Below are 21,047 nucleotides of genomic sequence, written 5' to 3' on the forward strand. Positions count from 1 at the left end.
GACAGTGTCTCAGTGTGTGTGTGTGTGTGTGTGTGTGTGAGAGAGAGAGAGTGTAAGTGTGTGTGTGATGAATGAATAGAAGCTCCCGGATGATGGGATGAACCTGCATCACACTTTGTTGCTTTCTTGACAATGAAACCAGTCGGTGTGGAGGAGATCAGAGGAGCGGCCACGCGCTGCTACTTCTCCTCGAGTTTGGAGGAGCTGAGATGATGAGGAGGAGAACCTGAAGCTGCTTCTGGAGGACGCACGAGAGAGGTGAGGTGAGAGTACCTGTACTGGAGTACTGGTAGTATTTGTGAAGTACTCAGGCAGGTAAAGCATGCACAGGTAACAACTGCTGCAGGTAGAATAACAGAGTAAAGCTCGTTTGTGGTTGTGAATGTAGTTTAAAGCTGGTTTTTCTGAGTTTCTTGTGTGTTTAAATTGACTTAAAGTAGTATATAAACACACAGGAACATCTCTTTTGTACTGATTGTCTTATTTTAAGTTACAGAGAAAGTTATTAAAGGATTTTCTGCAGAGAAAAATAGACTTTGAATACTTTTATTATGAATTAAATGGTTTGAATGGTTCTTGTTCCTCCATTGTCAGCTGTTTTGGAATGCTGTACAGTTTGTTTTATTTCATTTGAACAGAATTTACAGGATTTTATGGACCAATAGATTTAACTATGAACAATTAAATTGTCAGGTATTGGGATGGAAGTGTTTTTTACTGTGTGTAAACTCATTTAATTGCAAAAAAATGTGGTTTTAAAGTTCAATCTTGATCTTGGAAACAAAACAATGGCTGTTCTTGAGTAATTGATCATATCACGTGATCTTCATCAGCATCAATCACTGAATGCTCAAATGTCTGTTTTTCTTCTTGTCAATGTTGGCTTAAAAGCTCAGGTTTAAATAATTAAATATCCACTAAATGAACTGTCAGTACAGCTGAAACAATTTGTAGAATAACTGATTGACTGAAAATAAACCTGCAACTCTTTTGAAAATGGATTCATTTAAAAACAATCCTAAATTTCAGATAATCAGTTTTAAGGACTTGTTGTTTTGTCTTATGTGATGTTAAATCAATATTTCTTTTTGACAAAACAAATTATTTGAAGACCTCAACTATAGACTAAACAATTAATCGATGTATTGCTTGTTAATGAAAATAATCATTAGTTGCCGACCTTCTTTATTGCCTCCTCTTTTAAGCAGCCCTGTTCCCATACAACCACCCTGCATTGTGAATTATGTTTTCAAGGAAACATATTTTGTTGTGTATTAAAATAGCTTTTGACGAAGTTATAAATGAGTTGTAGGAAGGAGGTCAGGATAGGTAAAAAAAATACACAGGACTTTCACTCAGGAGACTTCTGTTCATGCCCAGTGTGATACAAAGTAGCTTTTTGTGTTTTTGTTTTGTTTCAATTTTGTAGTAATTTCAAGCCAAATAAAGATGTTTTTAACTAAACAAAGTAGTTTTTTAGCAAATTTTTGTTTTGTTTCAAATTAGAATATAAAACCTAGGTGTTTTAAACTGTTAAAAACTCCAACTTATATACAGGAGAAAATGAGAGTGTAGTTTAGTTGTAAAATAAGAAAGAAAAGGCTGCTTTTAAGTCCTTTTATAGTTTCCTTTTTTATCTTTAAATACCACACATTCTGAAATGAATGTCTTTAATTCATTCATCAAGAGAAAGAACCAGGAACAGAGAGTTCAGAGGGTCCAAGCGGCTCCGTTTGGTCCCTGAGACCCACGAGGAACAGAGCATTGTTTGATTGTTAAAGTTTGATTTATTCTGAGAAGATCAATCAGTAATTGATTAACATACACTCACAATGGAGCCCATTGTGAGTGTATTGATCCTGTAGGATTCATACAATGGTCTCGTTATACAGCTGTCAGTCTGCAACTACAAATTATTTTCATTATCAAATGTCATAAAGGGTCCTTCAAATATCTTGTTTTGTCCAAAAACTTACAGATGTTAAATTTACAATGATAAATAACACAAAAACTCAGCAATCTTCACATTTGAGAAGCTGGAACCGAAAATGTTTTACATTTTTGCTTAATAAATTACTATTGTAGGAGCTATTTATTAGTGTGATTTGTTATTAGTATTTAGTATATATTAGTATATATATTTTTTTAGATGTTTGGTTATTTAGATAATATATTTCTTTTTATAAATTTAGTTGCCTTTTTCTTTTGTCAAAGTTCATTTATTTTGTTATTTAGTATATATTTTTGTTGGTTTGTTTGTTTGTTTATGAATTGGGTAACAGTAGGAGTAGGCAGGTACAGGACCAGCATGCACCTGGGTAATCATAAGAAACACAGACATTTTTTGCCTGCATAAACCACATACCCATGATGCATCAGTGGCCCTTTGGTTTAAGTTAGATTTAGACAAATGGCCACTAAAACAAGTCTCATTATAATTAACTATCAAAATGTTTGTTGCTGAACCATTTAATCAGGTATTCTTGTTTTGTGGCGTCCTCTCAGGATGAGTGTGGTTATTCTGGTGGTTCCGGTCTTGACGGCTGCGGTTCTGCAGGTGTTTGATGGTGTTTGTTGTTCCCCCTCCAGGTGGCCATCATGTCCCTGTGGATGATCCTCCCCGTCAGCCTGCCCGTCTTCACCATCACTGGGATCTGGGTCGTGTGAGTACCTCAGCGTTTGCTCTGCAGCTGTCTGTACATTAATGGAGAGGCTGATTGTGATCGCGGTGACCTCCCCTGGCTGTACAAAGTTCATGAATGTAAAAACTTTTTTGGAGGGGGGGTGTAACGGCCTGCTGTTTATTCTACGATTGTGCCGGAATAGAGTCATCCTTGAAATTCCTCTCGGCCTTTCTGGTCTCTGCATCTGATTTTTTTATTTTTTTTGTTGTCCCTGCTCAGAATTTAATCAAATCCAAGACGGAATATAAGATTCAACTGAGGAAAGAAAACACATCCTTGACAGAAAAGATTGACATTTTAGGAATTACACTAAGATTGATTCGACTGTAAATATGAAATACAAGGGGCGACTCCTCTGGTTGTATAGAAGTCTATGAGAAAATGACTCTACTTCTCTCTTGATTTATTCCCTCAGTAAACATTGTAAACATGAGTTTATGGTCTCAATCTCTAGTTTCAAGTCTTCTTCAATACAACATGATGTTCATTTAGTAAATTATGGTCCATTTAGAGTCAAATAGACGAAGAACTATCCCTGTAACTGAGCCTCTTCTGCATCAAATTGAACCCTGCAACACTAGACTCCTGCAGTAACCCTTTACTTTTATATAACAAAAACAAATTGTGCACGTAATTTAAAAAATGTTTTGTTAATGAGAGACGCTACACAGCCTTCATACACACTTCTACTGCAGATTGAGGTTTATTAGATGCCGTGAAACATTTAGTTTATTCCTGGCCTGTGTGACTCTTCATCTCTCTTCTTCTTCCTTTTCTCTCCTCGTTGTGAGCAGATCAGCTCTCTCTCCTTTTTGCGAGAAGCCTTTCACACTTTCACCAAAGTCAGCGCGAGAAGTTTTCACACCAGTGTCTCCAAAGCTTTTCCCCTCTACGTGTCGAGTCTGTAATAAAAAAATCACCCTTGTTTTGTTCTCCAGACACGTTGACACCCGTCTGCTTTTACCTTTTTAAATGCTCGTTGAGTTTATGAGCCAGAAACAGAACGGCAGCTTTGAGCAGCTTGAGAGTTATATATGTTTTGTGTTTTCACCAAAGTTAAGTCAATTATTTAAATCAAGTCCTCTTCCACAGTTCATCACAGTTTGTTAAAGTCCCTGACCTGATCTTGTTATCAGTGATCAATAGAGGCGTTCCAACCATCACATGTCTAAGTTTCTACAGTGGCTTTTGTCAACCGCGTGTTTTGTTGATTTGTCTTTGTATCTTTTGAGTGTTTCATTGATTTAATCTCTGCTATATTTTCTCTTGATATATTTAAACTTCAGATAACATTGTTGTCATGTGACTGAAGTATAAAGATGAGTAAAATAAACTAAAGCTAGCTAGCGATTCTGTCTACCTTAAAAATGTGTCTCCTAGTGTTTTTATGTGTATAATGAATTATCTCTGGTTCAGGTTTGTGGAGGTGGTCATTGTGTAGCTGACACATTTTAGAGATTTAAAAAACAGCTCCTCTGGCGTACGAGTGCTGGTTAAAAAACAGCCAGCAGCCTCACTGTAGACGTATGACGAACACAGACGGCCTCAGTCAGTGAAGGCAACACTCTGGTTATTCATTGGACAAATGTTTTTGTTTGTGAAAGAGTATGTTGTACTTTAGAGGCCAAACTGGCATTAATCCGGCTATATATGACGTGGTTTTAAATGCTTCATTTCACTGGATGAAACTCTTTTGTAGCTTAGTTATTCTTTGTTTAACTGACAGTCATGTTTTAGGAGTGAAGCTGTTTTTGTTATTGTATGAAAGATGATATTCAAACTATATATCAAAGTTATTTATTTAATGTCTTCTTGTTCAGTTCTTTGACCAATGACTCTTCTCTCCTTTGACTTTACAGATACGCGATGTCCCTGTACAACCAGCATGTCTGCCCTGTGCACAACTGGTACAGCACACACACACACACACACACACACACACACACACACACACACACACACACACACACACACACACACACACACACACACACACACACACACACACACACACAAACACACGGTTTTGTCATAAACAAATGTGTACAGTAAGTTTTAAAAGTCTTTCACACAGTGAATTGGACAAAACCAAGACTCAAAATGTAAAAATAATCAACCAACTGATGATGTGTTGTTGATCATTTAGAATGATCTTACATGCAAAATATTTTTTCCCCTCATAATTCCAGAAAAAATATATAAACGCAGTTGTTTTTTGGAGCTGGTGGAGACCAAAAATAGAGCTAAACGTGAGCTAAACCTCAGAAAACATACAAATCCCTTAAACAAAATGCCTAAATATCTTCTTCTTTGTTCCTTTCAGGCAACAAAACTGCACATCACAGCTGATATAAAGAGTCTCAGCTGGTCAAACACTTGTTATGTTTATTACAGCAAACAACAAGCATTCTATCATACATATCTTTCAGTTTCTGCATAAAACATTGATTTATATCCTTGTTTTCCAAAAGCTTTGTCTACACTAAAACAGGAAGCCAGCGTTATATAGTACTTTAAGCTGGAGAAAAGCTGAGTTTCTGGGTCTGATAAAACACCAGCTCCGTGTGGACAGAGGGACAAAACAGAGAGGGAAAATGCTTTTTCTAAAGTAGTAAGGAGGTTTTTTTCAGCGCCTGTTAATGTGCCATAAAATAAATAACAACCCAGTGACTTATTGTGAGTAATTGGGCGCAGATTCCCTCTGTAAAAACTGTGAAAAGTGTGGAGGGAAAAACTTTCTCAACTGGTGTGTTTATGCAGCATTTATTCAGGAAAAAGGGTAATTCATGGCAGACTTATTTTTGCGTGAGGAGTCTTTTCTCAACCTAAATAAACGAGGCCCCACTTCCTGTCAAGTCTGTCCTTCTTAATTCAAACATAGCGAGGCGTGAGGAGGAGAGATGAAGATGGGGGAGTGGACATGAAGAAGATGAAGTGCTGCAGGCTCAAATGTTGACATGATGGGAGAACATGTAAAGAAAGAAGAGTATAGGAAGGGAGTTACAGTAAACTGAAGTCTCAGAATGTAAACAGATTCTCATGAACGGAGGAGGAAACTCGTGTCAGACCTGCAGCTGCATTTATCTCTTGATATCGAATCACTTCTTTGGAATGTTAAACCTCTGTGTCTTTAATAATAGTACTGTCCCAGCTGGTACAGAAAACACATAAATACGACAAAGAACATCAATAACAGTTATAGATATCACATGTCAAGATGTTTTAGAAAACCTTATCAGCAGAAATGTATATGTCAATATCTGCAAAAGACCTGCGTTACCATGGAAACTGTGTAAATAATACACGCAGATTTTTAAGGGAGTACTGCTGTGTTTTCATTCCAAGTTTCGGTATTTATATATATATATATATATATATATATATATATATGAAGGGAAAACCCAGATACAGCTAACTGTTGTGCAATCAGCAAAAACAGTAAAGCATTCTTAAGTGTGTTATTTAAGAGACCTTTCACCTAAAAACATTTTGGGTTAATTTTCTACATTTGTTTGCGTATCAGAAGTTGTGATGCTCCAAATGTGCTCAAACATTAACAGAGTTTTAACACATTTGCTTACTTTAGATTCTTGATGCACCTTTGAGGCATGGATAGAATATTGAACGGGTCGACAAGGCGTACGCCCTGGGGCCCAAAGTGTCAGGGGCCATCCTGAGCTTCACAAATAAAATGTCTCTCAAAGAGACACTTACCAGGAAGAGACTCAAAATGACCACATAGAAGTATTAAAGTGATACAAAGACACCAAAAAGCAAAGCAGCTGCAAAACAACCAAAAAGAAACACAAAATGACAACAAAGAAACACAAAACAAGTGATAAGAGACACAAAAACACTACAAATGGACAAAAACAACTACATAAAGATCCAAAACAGCTGCAAATAGACATAAAGACACCACAAAGAGACTCAAAACAACTATGAAAAGAGACAAAACAACTGCAAAGAGACACATATGACAGAAAAGAGACACGAAATGACCACAAAGAGATACAAAAAGACTACGAATAGACCGAAACAACTACAAAAAGATGCAAAAAGTCTGCAAAAAGACAAAAATCAACTACAAAGAGACAAAAAATGATTTTCTTTCATTCACAAAGGACCCAAAATTAAATTTGAAAATGAATCTTAAGTATTTTAATTTAAAATCTCTTTATCCGTCAGTATCTGCAGACTGAGAGTGTTTGCATGTCCATGTGTGTGTTTACAGGCTTTATAACGATTCATGTGAGGAGCAGCTTCCACTACAGAGGGGTCCAGTTCTGTGCTGCACTCTGGACAACATCCCACTCATCAGGTCAGTGATTGATCAAACCTCCACAGGTCCTCCAGGAGACCTTCAGTCACTCTGCTTTGAACCTCCTCTTATTGTGAAACCTCCTCTTAATGCGAAAACTCCTCATATACAACACTCACAGTTGTCTACTTCCTGAAAGTTATCTTCAAAGAACCAAACAATGGCACATTGTTGTCATCCAGACGTGTGGTTTTGTGAAGCCACAGTGGTAAACCAATGACGAAACTGACTCCTCTTTCTGCTCACAATAATAATAATAGTATTATTTAAACACAGCAGAACGCACATTGTACACATGATGTGACCGCCAGTAATGAATGATGGGAAATAGCAGCTTGACTCGCTGTGGTTTCCACAGGTCCACTTTTATATGCTCTGCTTTTTTATGGAGTTATTTTACCTTAAAACACTGAACCCAAATAGAAAAACAAGTTAGTGCGCATTGTGTTTTACTTGGCACGCAGTAAAGTCTGCCATTAATGAGTAACAGGACGAGTTTGATTCATGGACAAAATGTGAAATATTACACATGCAAGTGGCTGCAACAAAACATTTATCAGTCTAAAACTGTTGAATCTTGTGCACTGATCTAAAACTTTTTTTTGCGTTTCAGGCTGTTCTCATTCAGCGTTCATAGCTATTCCTACAAAAATGAATGTGCTGTAATTTATAGATAACCCACAAAAAAATGATGTAATCCATGTAATCATGAACCAGGAAGTATAAAGGTGCAAGCCACTTCTGTACTTATTTAAACCCAAACCACGATCTATTCCTAAACCTAACTAAGAAGTTTTGTTGCCTAAACCTAACTAAGTTGTTCCCTGTGAAGGCGTAACTTTATTTTGAAAAGACTGCATGCATATAACGAGCTGAAATTAACACCTGTTGGGGAACTTTTGCACGTAAAATTAGATGTAACTTTTTAGAAAAAATATCATACAAACCCTTGTATAAGGATACGTTGACTCTTTGTGTTAATCTGATGGAAAATTCTGTATTGGATGCTGTCAAATTAACATTAATGTTAATCATGCACAAAGGGAGAAAAACACATTTCTTGTAGTAATACCGTCCTCTATAACAGATCACTGTTATAAAATGTGTTATCTCAATCTTCATCTCTTATACGCAAATAAAATAAAATAAATTCAATAAGCAAAGAGACATTTTTATTTTCAATGGATGTAATGGATCCATCTCATGCTCTTTGAAATGTTGCAGCACTGAGACGCAAAATGTAAACAAGAAACACTTTTCTTTTTTTCCCTGCATCCAGAGTGACAAACGAGGGTTTTACATCTCTGTAGATGAAACTTAAGATTCACCCTGTTTAACACACTTAAACTATTTTGTGGTGCTTTAAATCAGTAGAATAGAATATCTGTTTCATTCTTTTAAACCTCCCAGCAGGACTGTGGTTTTATTTTCCATTTATAGACATCTTTTCTTGGTTCAACCGCTTTCTAAGAAAACATGTTGGTATGCCTCAAATACCACAGAGTAACAAAGAACACATATAAGTCCACGTTTGTTTCATGACTATTTCTAAGGAATTCCTGTCGGAGGAACATGGAGGTCACAGGTCTGATATGAACTCTGCAGGAACTTGATCGACCCCACTAACTCTTCCCTTTCTGCTCTCTATTTTCAGTAAATGTGGAACCTTGCCACCTGAAAGCTGCTTTTTCAGCCTCATATGCAGCACTGGATCCTTCATGGGTGAGGTTTTTTTTCTGAACAGTGAACGTAGCTCAAGAATGCAACACATTTACCCAACTTGCTCTTGGTTGAACGGGTCTCTGTGCACTCAGAGCTTCAGGCTTGTTTTCTCAGCTGTGACGCTTCAAGCCGAGTTCTCTGTTCCCCTGTTCCACCACCTACACCACCTCCTCTCTGAGGGCAAAACTCACTTTATGCCATGAATGGTGCATTTATGACCCACGAAAGCAACTCCTCTGCTCTGAGCCAAAAACACTTTAGAAGCATTTATGTTGTGGGGGTTTACTCCGACAGTGCAGGGTGGAGCTTGAACATTTGTTTTTCCTCTGTTTGCTTTAAACTGCAGGAGTTTACCACATTGAACTTTGGTCTACTTAGATTCTTTAATTGGAGGCTGACAATGTGCAGGTTTGACATTTCACAGAGCAAGACTTTTATTTTCCAACGCAGAGAAAAACAGCTTCTCCTGGGCACTACTCTGATTTTCCATCAGGTCTTGCAGCAAATGAACAAAACTAGATCGTAAGACGTGTTTTTCTGACGACGTCAGACTTTAAAAGTGACTATAGTTGCCCGATTGGCTGCACTTGAGGGTGGAGTGAAAAGCTGGCCAGCATAGATTGGGAGGAGAAGCGAAATGATTTAAATATATTGATAATGGTGAACATTTTCAGATAGTCTCTCAATTTCACAGTGTTGCTCTCGGTTGTTTGTGTAAAAAGTGACAAAATCGGTTGAGTCAAAAAAGGTCAACCATCGCACAACCAAACCAGATACAAGATAGTAATCGCTATATTTTTGTAATAATATATTTTATTTCTCATTTATCTTGCTCTAATTTTACTTTTTTTTTTTACTGTTTTACCACTATCAGTTTATTTAGTGTTGTGATTTATTTATCTATTTTTCTTAACTTTATTTGGTGTGCATGAATCTCGTCGTCTCTTCTCCAATTTCGTCTTGTTTTCGTCGTGTCAATCATTTATAAAGCACTTTGAATTGCATTTGATTTGTTTGAAAGGTGCTTTATAAATAGAACTGATTGATTGATGCATATTTGGCCTAAAACCAGTGATACACTGTACTCTTTCAGCTGTAGAGCCACTGGTGGCCCGGTAACATTTAGACACAGTGTGTAGGAGTCTTTACTGGGAGGTTTTGCATTCACACACAGTTCTGTTTGTCTCAACTCACCAAATTATTTCATACCTCCTGCGTTTGAGCAAAAAAAGGCTGACGATAATGTAGTTATTACATAATCCATTTTTTCCTCACACAGATGTGTTTGTTTAAACAACACTGTCTTTACTTTGATGTAGTTTTTCAGAGGAACTGGGTTTTGGTGGATGATCACGTAGGCTCGTCTCAGCACGACACACCACTGTTTTTAAACTTCCACCAGTGTAAACACAAAGGGAGCTAAACGCTGAATAACACCATGTACAGTAAGGGAAATATTACCAATAAGACATAAGAGATTCTTTGTGGTCAACGTTTTCCATGACAAGAAGAGACAAGATTCCTTTTTTTAAGAATTATAAATTCTCTTGTACTTTTATGTGATATATTTATGATTCTTTAACATCTCCTTATAAACAGATATGGAATGTCTTCCTTGTGCATCATCTGATTGGATGTTATCTCAGACTGTTTCTCTGTGTGTTAATGTTCATGGTTAAACCTTGACGCAGGTGTACTGACTGAAATTGCATATTTGAACACTTGGTTCTTAGTTTTTCTAAGAAAATGCTGGAATTTACGGACTTCTAAAAACCCCATAAACCTGTCTCAGCCCAAGTTTCTGTTATTTATCTAACAGCGTGGACGTTAAGACCTGCTGAGTGTCCTGCCACTCTTCATAACTCCACATAACCAAGATTTAGTATCAAAGTTAAAAGTGCAAAGTAGAGAGAAATATTATTTTTATCTCATGTTTGTTTAAAAGCATTTTACGTTTCTGTCAGTTCGTGCAGTTTTCACCTCATTACTCACTGTTTGAGGGTCATTTGGCCACGTTATGCAGAAATATGTCAAAATTGAATTACATTTTTTATAATGCCATGTAAACAAGAGCTGTGCAGTGCCATTAACTCCTGAAAGACCAGTCTGTGGTAGCCAGCGCCCTCTTCTTCGCTGTAGTGTGCTGGGGTGGCGGCATCAGTTAGTCGAAATAATACCAGTTATGATTTTTTTACAGTGACGTCTTCAAGTCAAAACCAAAATAAATTCATATTTGCTAGTGTTGCTAGGTAAAGTGTCTCAATATCTATATAACAACTAACAACTATTCTCTGGATTGGCATAAAATTTGTTCCAAACATTCATGATCCCCTGAGGATGAATTGCAATCACTTTGGTGATCCTCTGACTTTTTTCCTTTAGCCTCATCATCAAGTCAAACTTTTAATTTCATGTCCAAATACAGCTGTACTTTCTAAATAGCGCTTATTAGAAAATGTTAGCATGGTAAGACGCTAAACCAAGCTGGTGAACATGGTAAACATTATTCCTGCTAAACATTAGCAAGCATTGTCATTGTGAGCATGCTGCCATTTAGCTCAAAACACAACTGCACAGAGCTAGTTGGTTAGTCTCTTTGTTTAAAATATTTATTATAATAATAAAATAAAGTTTGTGATAAATTTTCCCGTTTAATCTTTTAATCGTTTCAGCTCTAAATGAGAGTTAGCGTGTGGGAGCTCTCACTCTGTAAATCTCCCCCGCCATCAAAATCTTTTTTACTCTGCTCTCACAAACAACACTGAGTTTATGTTTGTGAGGCATCTCGTTTAACTTATGGCTGCTGGTTCACTGCTGGACAAACAACATGAACATCACAACTGTACTCTGCAGCGTGACGAGCACCAGATGTGAACGAGGACAATGTGGGCGAGCGACGTGAAGCTGCTGTGAAGCTTTGATGGAGCAGTTTAATAAACAGACATCAGGAATCCGCTCACACTGAGAGATCAGCAGCGTCGTAGCTTTATCGCTTCAGATGAAACGCCGTGAACTCGCTGTTCCTTTCATGCTTCATCCATAAATTAGAAAAATACTCAGTACTTTTCATTTGTATATACCATGTGGTTATTTCATATGGACTATTTATTTACTGAATTATCAAAAAAACATGCTTTATTGTGATACAAAATATTGGTAAAATATGAAATGACCTCTATTGAGGTAGGAGATTTTGGCCATATTTTTCAAGGAGTGAAAGTGTGGAGGATTTTGAAAAGTAAAGAAGAAAAAGTAGAAGTTACACCCAAAAATGAACTCTTGTTAAAGATGATGATGAAGATGATAAATGGTTGAATTTTTTTTTAAAGTAACTCCCAAATCTAAATGTGTTTGGACAAAGAAATGAAATGAAATGTGTCTTTTTCTTTCCGTCTCTCCTCTTCTGCTGTCATAGTGATGCTGATCGGTCTGCTGCGTTACGCTCACGTCATAGAGAAGCATCAGAACTGTGTCCTCAACACGGCCGGCCTCTCCACCGCTTGGATCTGTGCCGCCGGTCTCATCATGGTGGGAAACTTCCAGGTAATTACAAACTGATGGAACCCTTTAAAATACTGAAGGACTTTGTGTGTCGATGACGTTGGTTTAGAGGCTCACAGAGCAGATCGACCTTTTACTCCGTCTCTTTGTGTAATCATTCAACTTATTCTTCAGCTCGGGTTTTCAACATTTTATACAAGGCTGGATTACCAACCTTTCCGGTTCCCAATACCTAAAGGTGCCACAATGGCTCCAAGTTCACCAATAGATAATAATGTGATCAAATTATAAGGTTTTTAAAGCCTCACGCGCGATGAAGCTCTACTTATTGCAGAGTCGATCAGTCCGTCAGCTCGGTGCATGCCTTTGTTCCAGACTTAAGTATCTCAACTACAATAGGACAACTTGCCATGAAGTTTTGTACAATTTTGTTTTGGTTTCCAGACAATTTATCCCCATGACTATGGTGATCCTATGACTTTTCCTCTAGCGCCACCATGAGGCTCACATTTGTGTTTTTTAGTTAAATCTCTTGATTATTTGATGCATTTCTTAGTCCCTGTTCAGAATGAAGTGTAATAACTTTAACTTTATCAGTAACTTCAATATGTCCTACTTTGTTAATGACTAAATACCAAGGACTTATTATAATAACTGGCTAACATGCTCCCATTCTCTTCAATGAAAAACACTCTCTGAATGCATAAACCCAAAAAGTTGTGCATCTCACAAAATCCATGATAGAACGAGTAATAATTGACCTTGTTAGAAGCTACAGGTGACCCGTTAAAAGTTCAACAGGCTTCTCTTTTCTTTGATTGATTGACTCTTGTTTATGGATTATCAGGCAGAGAAACTAAAGTATCCAAAGGACAACATGTTGAAATGGAAACACTTATTTCAAACATGGTCCCAATGTTTTAGAAGACAAAGAAAACAGAACGAAGCACAAGATGAAACCAAACAAGATAAAAACTAAACCAAAATAATCCTGAATTCATAAAACACGTCACCACTATTTAAGAAGAATACAAAATAACTCTCATAACAAAAACAAGGACAGCTAAATGGCAATATCATTGGAGATTTCAATTGTAGTCTATGGGAAAATGCTTTTATAGCTACAGTGGATGTCTTTGTTTCAGTACTGCAATTGGCCACCGGGACAAATTGGCAGCGAAGTTGAGTGGCGGCGCCTGTCGGATCTCTATTATATTAGCATGTTAGCATTCTGATGTTAGCATTAAGCTAAAGTGACCAAAGCACAGCCCCACAGAGCTGCTAGCATGTTTGCAAACTTCATCTTTTAATCTAATCCAGATGTCGTGTCTGTGTTCAATTCTAGTTTTCAGATCTTTAGTTATTTCAGTTTATGTTGTGGTCATGTGACGCACATTTCTTATGTTTTTTTTATCTGATGTTATACAAACTGAAGTCAAGTAGTGATTTAAAATAGGAGAAACGTTGTTGGTCGGTTTTCTTGGTCCTTGGTCCCAAGTTTTGTTTTCATTACAGTTTTTCAGAGAGTCAGAGATTTGATAGAAAAAATTTAAATCATGGCACCAAAATATTCCAAAGAAATGGTGGCAAACGGAGAAGACAATATCATAAAAACAAATCAGATGAACTATCAAATAAATCTCTTCTTCCTGCAAAAAGGGCTGCATTTTCTAAAATGCATATTCATTCACACAGAGAGAGATTGTTTTCTCACTGTTAGTGATTGTCTACACCGATTCTTATTCACATGTACTTTGTTTAAAAATGGAGGTGGAAGTTTGATGTTTTCTACAGAGTAGACCAGGTGTCGTCTTATTACAGTCAGCGGGGCATTTTGTAATTATAGCAGCATAACATGTGGCCTTTTATACTGTAAATAGACATTTTAAACAAGTTCAAATGGCCATCAATGCCATTTTTCTCGGTTTATTTATTTTCCGTTCACTGAGACTTGTTGTGACCTTGCTGCTTAGATAAGACGTTTGCATGATTCATGGGTCATCGCCATGGCAACTGGAAGCGCAGGGTCTCTGTGGCCTCTATAAACAGCATGGAGGCAACATTAGAAATAAGGCCATCTTGCTTCTCTTCAACACACGGCTTCTCTGAGCTAATGGACACAATCTCTGGTGCAGGTCAGAGAAAATCATCGAGAGTTAAACAGAGGAAGCTGTATCTCTGTATCTCTGTATCTCGTGAATTCTCTCTGCACCAACAGAAACGGAGATTTACTGGTTTTTCATCACTACTTTATTTGAAAGAAGAAAAAGCAACACATGCATGCAGTGCTTCTGCTGGCTTCAGACGCCCCACCGAGCCTCTCTGATGTGCGTCTTTTGTAGACCTTCCAAGCAAATCTCTTTTGATGTTCAGTTTATTCTGCCTGTGAATCACCTCTCTGCGGTAGTGTGACCTTAAAAACAAGATTTTGTTCCTGGAGTTCCTGGTGTTCCTGGTGTTCCTGTCCTCGGTGCACCCGAGAGAGAGAAGTCCGGTTCAAGGAGCCGCCCTCGTGTTGACGTCCATCGTTTGTTTTGAGACGGTCGCCTTTAGTGATGTCTTGTAACTGCTGGTTTCTGAATAGCTGCTGAGGTGAAGACACAGATTTACTGTAGATTAGAAGAAGAGCTGCAGAACGTGTGCCTACATGTTTTGAGACTGTACGTACAGGAGTTTTCATCGCCTCAGGTGCTGCCGGTAAATCTGCTGCAGAGCATGTGATAACTGTGAGTTACTGCAGGTTATGTAGTTCAGCATCGGAGACATTTGTGTGTTAAGACATGTGCAGTAATGGAAAGAAACCAAGTATGTTTGCATTGCTGCAATTAAATTGCTGGCTATACTGCAGGGTCTACATACCAAACATATGATGAGCTCCTGATGCACAGAGATGAAAATATCAGACTGTATGTAAGATATTTTAATCTTGCACCATGCTTCAGTTTGTTCAAATCCATGTTGGAGGAGCTCTCCTGGAATTACAAGGGATCACCAAACTTAAAGAACAAATAGGGAAAAATAATACAAAATTGTAACCTCTCCTGTTTGCAGAGGTGCAACAGAACTAATCTAATCTAATCTACTCGTTACTTTAGAAGAGTAGTTTATATCTACATACAGAGAGGGTCCTATTCACTGCATCCACCAGGTTTCTACAGTACCCCAGAACGGACAAGCCAAACACTGCCTCTAGAGGGAGACATTTGCATTTTCAGGCTTTTGCGTCGGCCAACGTATAGTTCTCCTACATGCTTGACACATTGGATACATTTCAGTTGGTTGCAATCTGCAACCTCACAGTTAAATGCTACCAAATCCTACACACACTTTATTTTGGGCTACTAAGGTCAGAGAGACAATTTGTGAACAAAATTAACATATTATCACCTTTTAAGTTGGCAAACAGTTGCTCATTTGCATATCTAGCAGTTACAGAGCAACATGATAATCCATTAGGAGTCTTGTTTGTGACAGCTGATAATATGAGTCCAATATTCTCTCTGTTTTAGCTCCAATTTTGGTCTCCACCACCTCCTGATCGAAACATCTGTCTCTTAAGCTGCTAAATTCTCCGCTATGTTGACCAGCTAGTCTCAAACTGGGTCCGACTGCTGTTTTGAGCTGATCAGGTAGAGTAGAGTGGCTTTTTACAGCTTTTTCTCTGAACTGCCTCAATCTGCCACCAAAAACAATACCATGTGAACCGTGTGAGTGAACCAAAACAGTAAAGTTTTGGTTCCTGAAAAACAGTGAGCTGAATATATGTTTTCCATCACTGGACGTGTAGTTCTGTGTGTGTTTGGAGCAGTTTAGAGAAGTGGTGATACTCGGACACGTGATGCTGTCAGAGGTCAGTGTTGTGGTTGGAGGCCCCTCTCTAGTGTCAGATCCCTGCTGATCCGTCTGCCCACATCTGGGGCCCTCTGATTACATTTTGGGGGCTCAAGCTGCACATTTTATCCTCAGGGTCCGACGTCCAATTCACCCTCTCACGTTTAAGGGTGCTCTTCCTCTCCTCTGATTGGCTGCAGGGTCCCACTCCTCCATGTCCGTCCTCTTACATAATAAACCTCAGTGTTTCCATTCAGAGTAAACATTGAGGTTCTGTATAAATGTGCTGAGCCATAAACGGCAACGAGAGGTGCTTGGGTTTACATCTCTGGGATGAAGTGTTGAAGTTGTATTGGGTGTTTCAGGAAATCATGAATGAGATACGCCACAGAGAGGCTGATGAAAGCAGCAGCGTTGTTGCATATCATGTTTTCAGTAAGATGTTTTGCTTCATTTGGTGGTAATTTGTCCACATTTTTATTTCCCTTCAAGAAGTTTAATTGCTGGATAAATCATCTGATTCCACACTGTGGGACAGTATCTTATAAATGCTGTATCATCCTCTGCATTTAATTATATAACTTTGTCATCAATTTGATGATTTTTGTCAGAAGATAGTGATAAAATGAGACCAATGTTCAAATTGGTTGTTTTATCCAACAAAAAGTTAAACCCAAAACATTAGCTTTCCAGTCATATAAAACAGAGAAAGGCAGCAAATCCTCACATCTTATTAACTGGATACAGAAGTTTTGGGCATTTCTGCTTGATAAATTGATGCAGATACATTTTCTGTGGATCTTATAATCCATTAATCAACTTTGCTATGTAAGTATATCATTTTAAAATATCACTGTTAACTTCCATACCGGTATATATCGAGACACAACTTTTCTTAAACTAATGTTATGCTTGCTGGCAAAAAAATATTACCTTTATGCTACTTAAAGTCTTCAGCAGAGGCACGAGAGTTCATCTTCCTCTTCCTTGTTGACGTGAACGGAGAACTTGCTGGTGGTTTGTGTGGAACCAGTACACATAATTAAAGCAGAATATACGTTTGCTTGCTCGTTGTGTCTCTTCCCTGTAATTACACGACTTTAACAGCTGTGATGTTTCCCCACGATGCACCTCTGACACTCGCTTAACCCCAAATGTTCAACATGTGTCATCAAAGCACCAGCTGCTGCAATTAAAAATACGAGTGTGCACTGAGGAAGTATTTCAAAAATATATAATTTGCAGTAAAGATGAACTTTGTGTGTGACGTTGAGAGTGTCAGTTCATTGACGTATCAGGTTCTTATCAGCTCTCGAGAACAGACTGACACGTTGTCTTCGTTCTCTCAGTGTCAGGTGATAAAGGAGATGATGTCGTTGCTTTTGTGAATTGGTAGCATTTCGGTTTGTTTTTTCTTATCTTGTATTTTGCTGGTGCAGATTGTCCTGTTCTGTCCTGTGACGTTCTTTGACTGGATGATATTGTAACAGTGATTACCCAGAGAGCCGGTGTTGGGTCACGATGAGCCTTTGTGTTTGTGTGTCATTTCTTTTAGTTTTTTATCAGCTTATTGTGTCCAGATGATCCCAAAGAAAAAAACACAAGAAATTATGCTCCCATGCTGCTTTTTAGCATGTGTAATGTTCACCATGTTCACCACCTTAGTTTAGCATGGTGGCGCTATACTAAAATGTCAAAGGATCACCAAAGTAATTACTATTTTTATTTTTGTTTATTTTTCTCAGGTGGATTTCGCCAAAGTCCTCCACTACGTGGGAGCCGGCGTGGCGTTTCCCTCCAGCATGCTGTTTGTGTGCCTCCAGTCGGCTTTGACCTACAGACTGGCAAAGACCCAGGACGAGTACCGAGTAGGTCACCTCCGTGTGGGGATGGCCCTGCTGGCTCTGGTCGCCCTGGTGCTCAGTATCCTGCCAACATGAAGCCAATTCTGTGTTTGTCTTATCAGCAAAAGTTCAAAACATTTAAGATATGTTTTCCCTTCTTGTTGAGTGAATTTTGAGCTGTAAGACCAGATTCAATATCACGTCAAAAATAATTCAATATTCTAGAAGGAAATTAGTTTTTCTGCATTTTCTGCATTTCTTGCATTAAAAGTCAAAGTACAAAAGTATAGGCATCAAAATCTGCTTCAAATGGCAAAAGTAAAAGTACTTTTAATAATAGCCCATTTCAGAGTAAGTTCTAGTATATTGTTATTTATGCATTTATTTGTTCATCACTTTAATGTTGCAGCGAGTAAATGTGGAGCTCTTTCTAATTGAGGGGAGACCGGGGGCGAAAGTAACATATATTACACTTTTCTATATTTTATATATATAAACTTCTAGTTGGGTAAAAACAGGCGGAACATGAAGTAGAAATACTCAAAGTATAGTACTTGCCTAAATGTACTTGTTAGGTTATTTGTGTTAATTGTGTTATGTAGCCCCCTGCTGGAGAAGAAACACACCTACATCCTTTTCCTGAATCCAAATGTCCTTCATCTGGCCTTTTTTAGTGTGTAAAGTCTCACTGCATGAATAAACTAACACATAAAAAACAAGAAAATAGAGGTTCTCAATAACACACCCATAAAAACAACAAAGAGTGTGTTTGTGTGTGTGTGTTTGGGTTCATGAGCCTCCTGCTGTTCAGCCTCTTTGTCCTCCTTAACCCTAACCCCACCAGGCGGAGTTTTCTTCTGCCAGGAGAGCTTCGCCCTGCAGCACGCCTCCGCCATCTTCGAGTGGATCTACTGCATGCTCATCATGCTCTTCTACGGGACTTTTGCCTTCGAGTTCGGGGGAATGTCCGGCGACACTCTGCTGGTCCTCTCCAGAGGAGGAGGAGGAGGACGAGGAGGAGGAAGAGGAGGAGGAGGAGGGGTGCAGAGCTTCTCCACCTCTGGACACAAGATGGAGGCCGGCGGCGGCTCCAACCACCACCAGCCGGAGAACTTATCGATGCTGTAATCGAGCTGCAGACGTCCCTGGAGGTCAAAGGGCGACACGTGGGCCGATCTGGAGTGTAGAGAGCTTGCAAGCTGCATCCTGAGTTTCCTCATACTCACTTTTGCACACAGCCGCCGTGCCGAAGCTGCTCTGCTCAGCAGTGACCAAAGACTAAAGGACTTCTGTCCTGCTTTGTTCAAGCAATGCACGATATCCCAAGTGCCTTTCTGAACACTGACAAAGATACGCTCACACAGTCCTCGCTGTTTGAATCTTCTTAATGCAACAATCACTCTCCACATTCCTGGCCTTTTTATCAGTCTGAGCGTCCTGAGGGGGGCTCAGATTCAGTCGGTTTGTTTGAATGTTTTAGACGTTCACACACAGAGCTCTGTGTTGTTTGTTTTTTTACTCAGGAAGTTTTGTTACATAACCAGCTTTTTGCTCTTTTACCTCACAAAAGTAAGGAAGATTTCCAAAAGACGTCTGACAATAGATGGACTAAAGGTTACTGAGTGCCAAGAAGAATTCCTTTAATCATGTGGTTTTAGTTGTTTCATGAGAGGAATATCTGTCCTTATGTTGAACAGTTTTTATGATGTCCACAGAAACATTTTGTGCAACTCTTTATGTGCCATGGATGGATTACTGAGCGAGTCTAAATGGCACAGGCCCAGGAGCCCAAAGTGTCAGGGGCCACCCTGGCCTTCACCTACAAACCTACCAGCCAGAACAAAACAGCTGCAAGGAGATGCAAAACTGCTGCACAGAGACACAAAACAACCACAACGACATGTAAAACGACTACAAAGACACACAAAGAAACTACAGAGATGCAAAAACGCTTCAAAGAGACACACAACAACTTCAACGACCTGTTAAATGACTACAAATTTAATTTTACTTGCAAATTTCCCCACTGCGGGAATAATAAAGGATTATCTTATCTTATCTTATCCTACAAAGAGACACAAAGCAACTACAAGGTCAAGTACACGACTACAAAAAGATGCACAAAACATCGACCAGTAAAACAACAACAAAGAGACCAAAACCACAGAGAGATACGTTACGACGACAAATAGACACAAGACCATAAGAAAAGAGGCTGAACAACTATAAACTCTGTGTGTCTTGCTGAAGGAGAGGTGTTGGGGCCTCCTACGTGACTGTGGGGCCCCTAATCCACCCATGAATCTAGAAGCTGTCTCACATTGTCTCATGTTGCACAAATATAAGCTCTGTTGCATATTTTTTTGTATCAGCTCTTTGTCCCCTCTTTGAATGGGACCAAACTTTTTGAATTTACTGTATTTAATCATATGCAGAAACACTTAAACAAGAACATAAAGTTCAATGATGTATGCAGAGAACAAATAAAGTAAATAGGAAAAAAATAAATAGTTTCCTTATTTTCATTCATGTTTGCAGCCTTTGAAGAAAACTAAAACACCTGTTGTTTAACTTTTTTATTGTTCAAAAATCATATTTACATTATTTATGAAACAGTAAATGCAAAGTTTTTCTTCTGCTTCTGTGACTTTTTAAGAAATTCTGAGATCAAATCTAATCTTTGTTTTGCTGATGACATTCATACAAATAATATAAAACTGTTTCATCTCAGACAACGACAAAAAATATGATGTTAAGAAAGCAGGTTTGTGCATTGATTTCCTACTGAAACCCTTTAAAACAATTAAGACATTCAGCCTATATGTATATAATCATTTAAGATCTTTAGATTAGAAACTAGAACCTGCAGCTATCTTTTATTTAAAAATAAATGTTAGGAAGCGCTCAGGATTATTTCATTTAAGTTCATTTTGAAACTTCTTCGACAGTATTTGGAGTTCACATCTCTCTCTCTTTCCTGCAGTGTCTACAGGTCTTGAATATGTTTACTAACAGACAGACATCCACCAAATAGAAATACTGACCACAAAAATGTATATGGTCAATTTGTTAGGAAGCGTGCAGGTTTGCTCTAACTCCCACATTTGAAACTTCTTTGGGAAATCTGCTGTATATCTTCTGAGA

General features: G+C 38.3%; 1 protein-coding gene across 2 annotated transcripts; it reads left to right on the forward strand.

Moving 5' to 3' along the window:
• On the forward strand, positions 1-20,375 carry LOC129091337 (transmembrane protein 150A-like). 2 transcript variants are annotated; one of them, XM_054598919.1, is made up of 8 exons: positions 1-263; positions 2,590-2,663; positions 4,544-4,591; positions 6,919-7,005; positions 8,660-8,727; positions 12,143-12,270; positions 17,805-17,982; positions 18,748-20,375. In XM_054598919.1, the coding sequence occupies exons 2-8, from the start codon at positions 2,599-2,601 to the stop codon at positions 19,029-19,031; spliced, it is 858 nt and encodes a 285-aa protein (XP_054454894.1). In that variant the 5' UTR covers positions 1-263; positions 2,590-2,598; the 3' UTR covers positions 19,032-20,375. The 2 variants fall into 2 exon arrangements, with proteins under 2 accessions (XP_054454894.1, XP_054454893.1); XM_054598918.1 differs by having other exon boundaries at positions 1-258.
• The last annotated feature ends 672 nt before the right edge of the window (positions 20,376-21,047 follow it).

This window comes from Anoplopoma fimbria, chromosome 5, assembly GCF_027596085.1.
Source record: "Anoplopoma fimbria isolate UVic2021 breed Golden Eagle Sablefish chromosome 5, Afim_UVic_2022, whole genome shotgun sequence".
Lineage (NCBI taxonomy): Eukaryota > Metazoa > Chordata > Actinopteri > Perciformes > Anoplopomatidae > Anoplopoma > Anoplopoma fimbria.

Bases quoted from the DNA above. Each gene is read 5' to 3' on its own strand.
- LOC129091337 (XM_054598919.1), top strand. From the start codon at position 2,599: ATGTCCCTGTGGATGATCCTCCCCGTCAGCCTGCCCGTCTTCACCATC. The intron at 2,664-4,543 runs GTGAGTACCTCA...TTGACTTTACAG, and splicing joins ATCACTGGGATCTGGGTCGT to ATACGCGATGTCCCTGTACA. The intron at 8,728-12,142 runs GTGAGGTTTTTT...CTGCTGTCATAG, and splicing joins CAGCACTGGATCCTTCATGG to TGATGCTGATCGGTCTGCTG.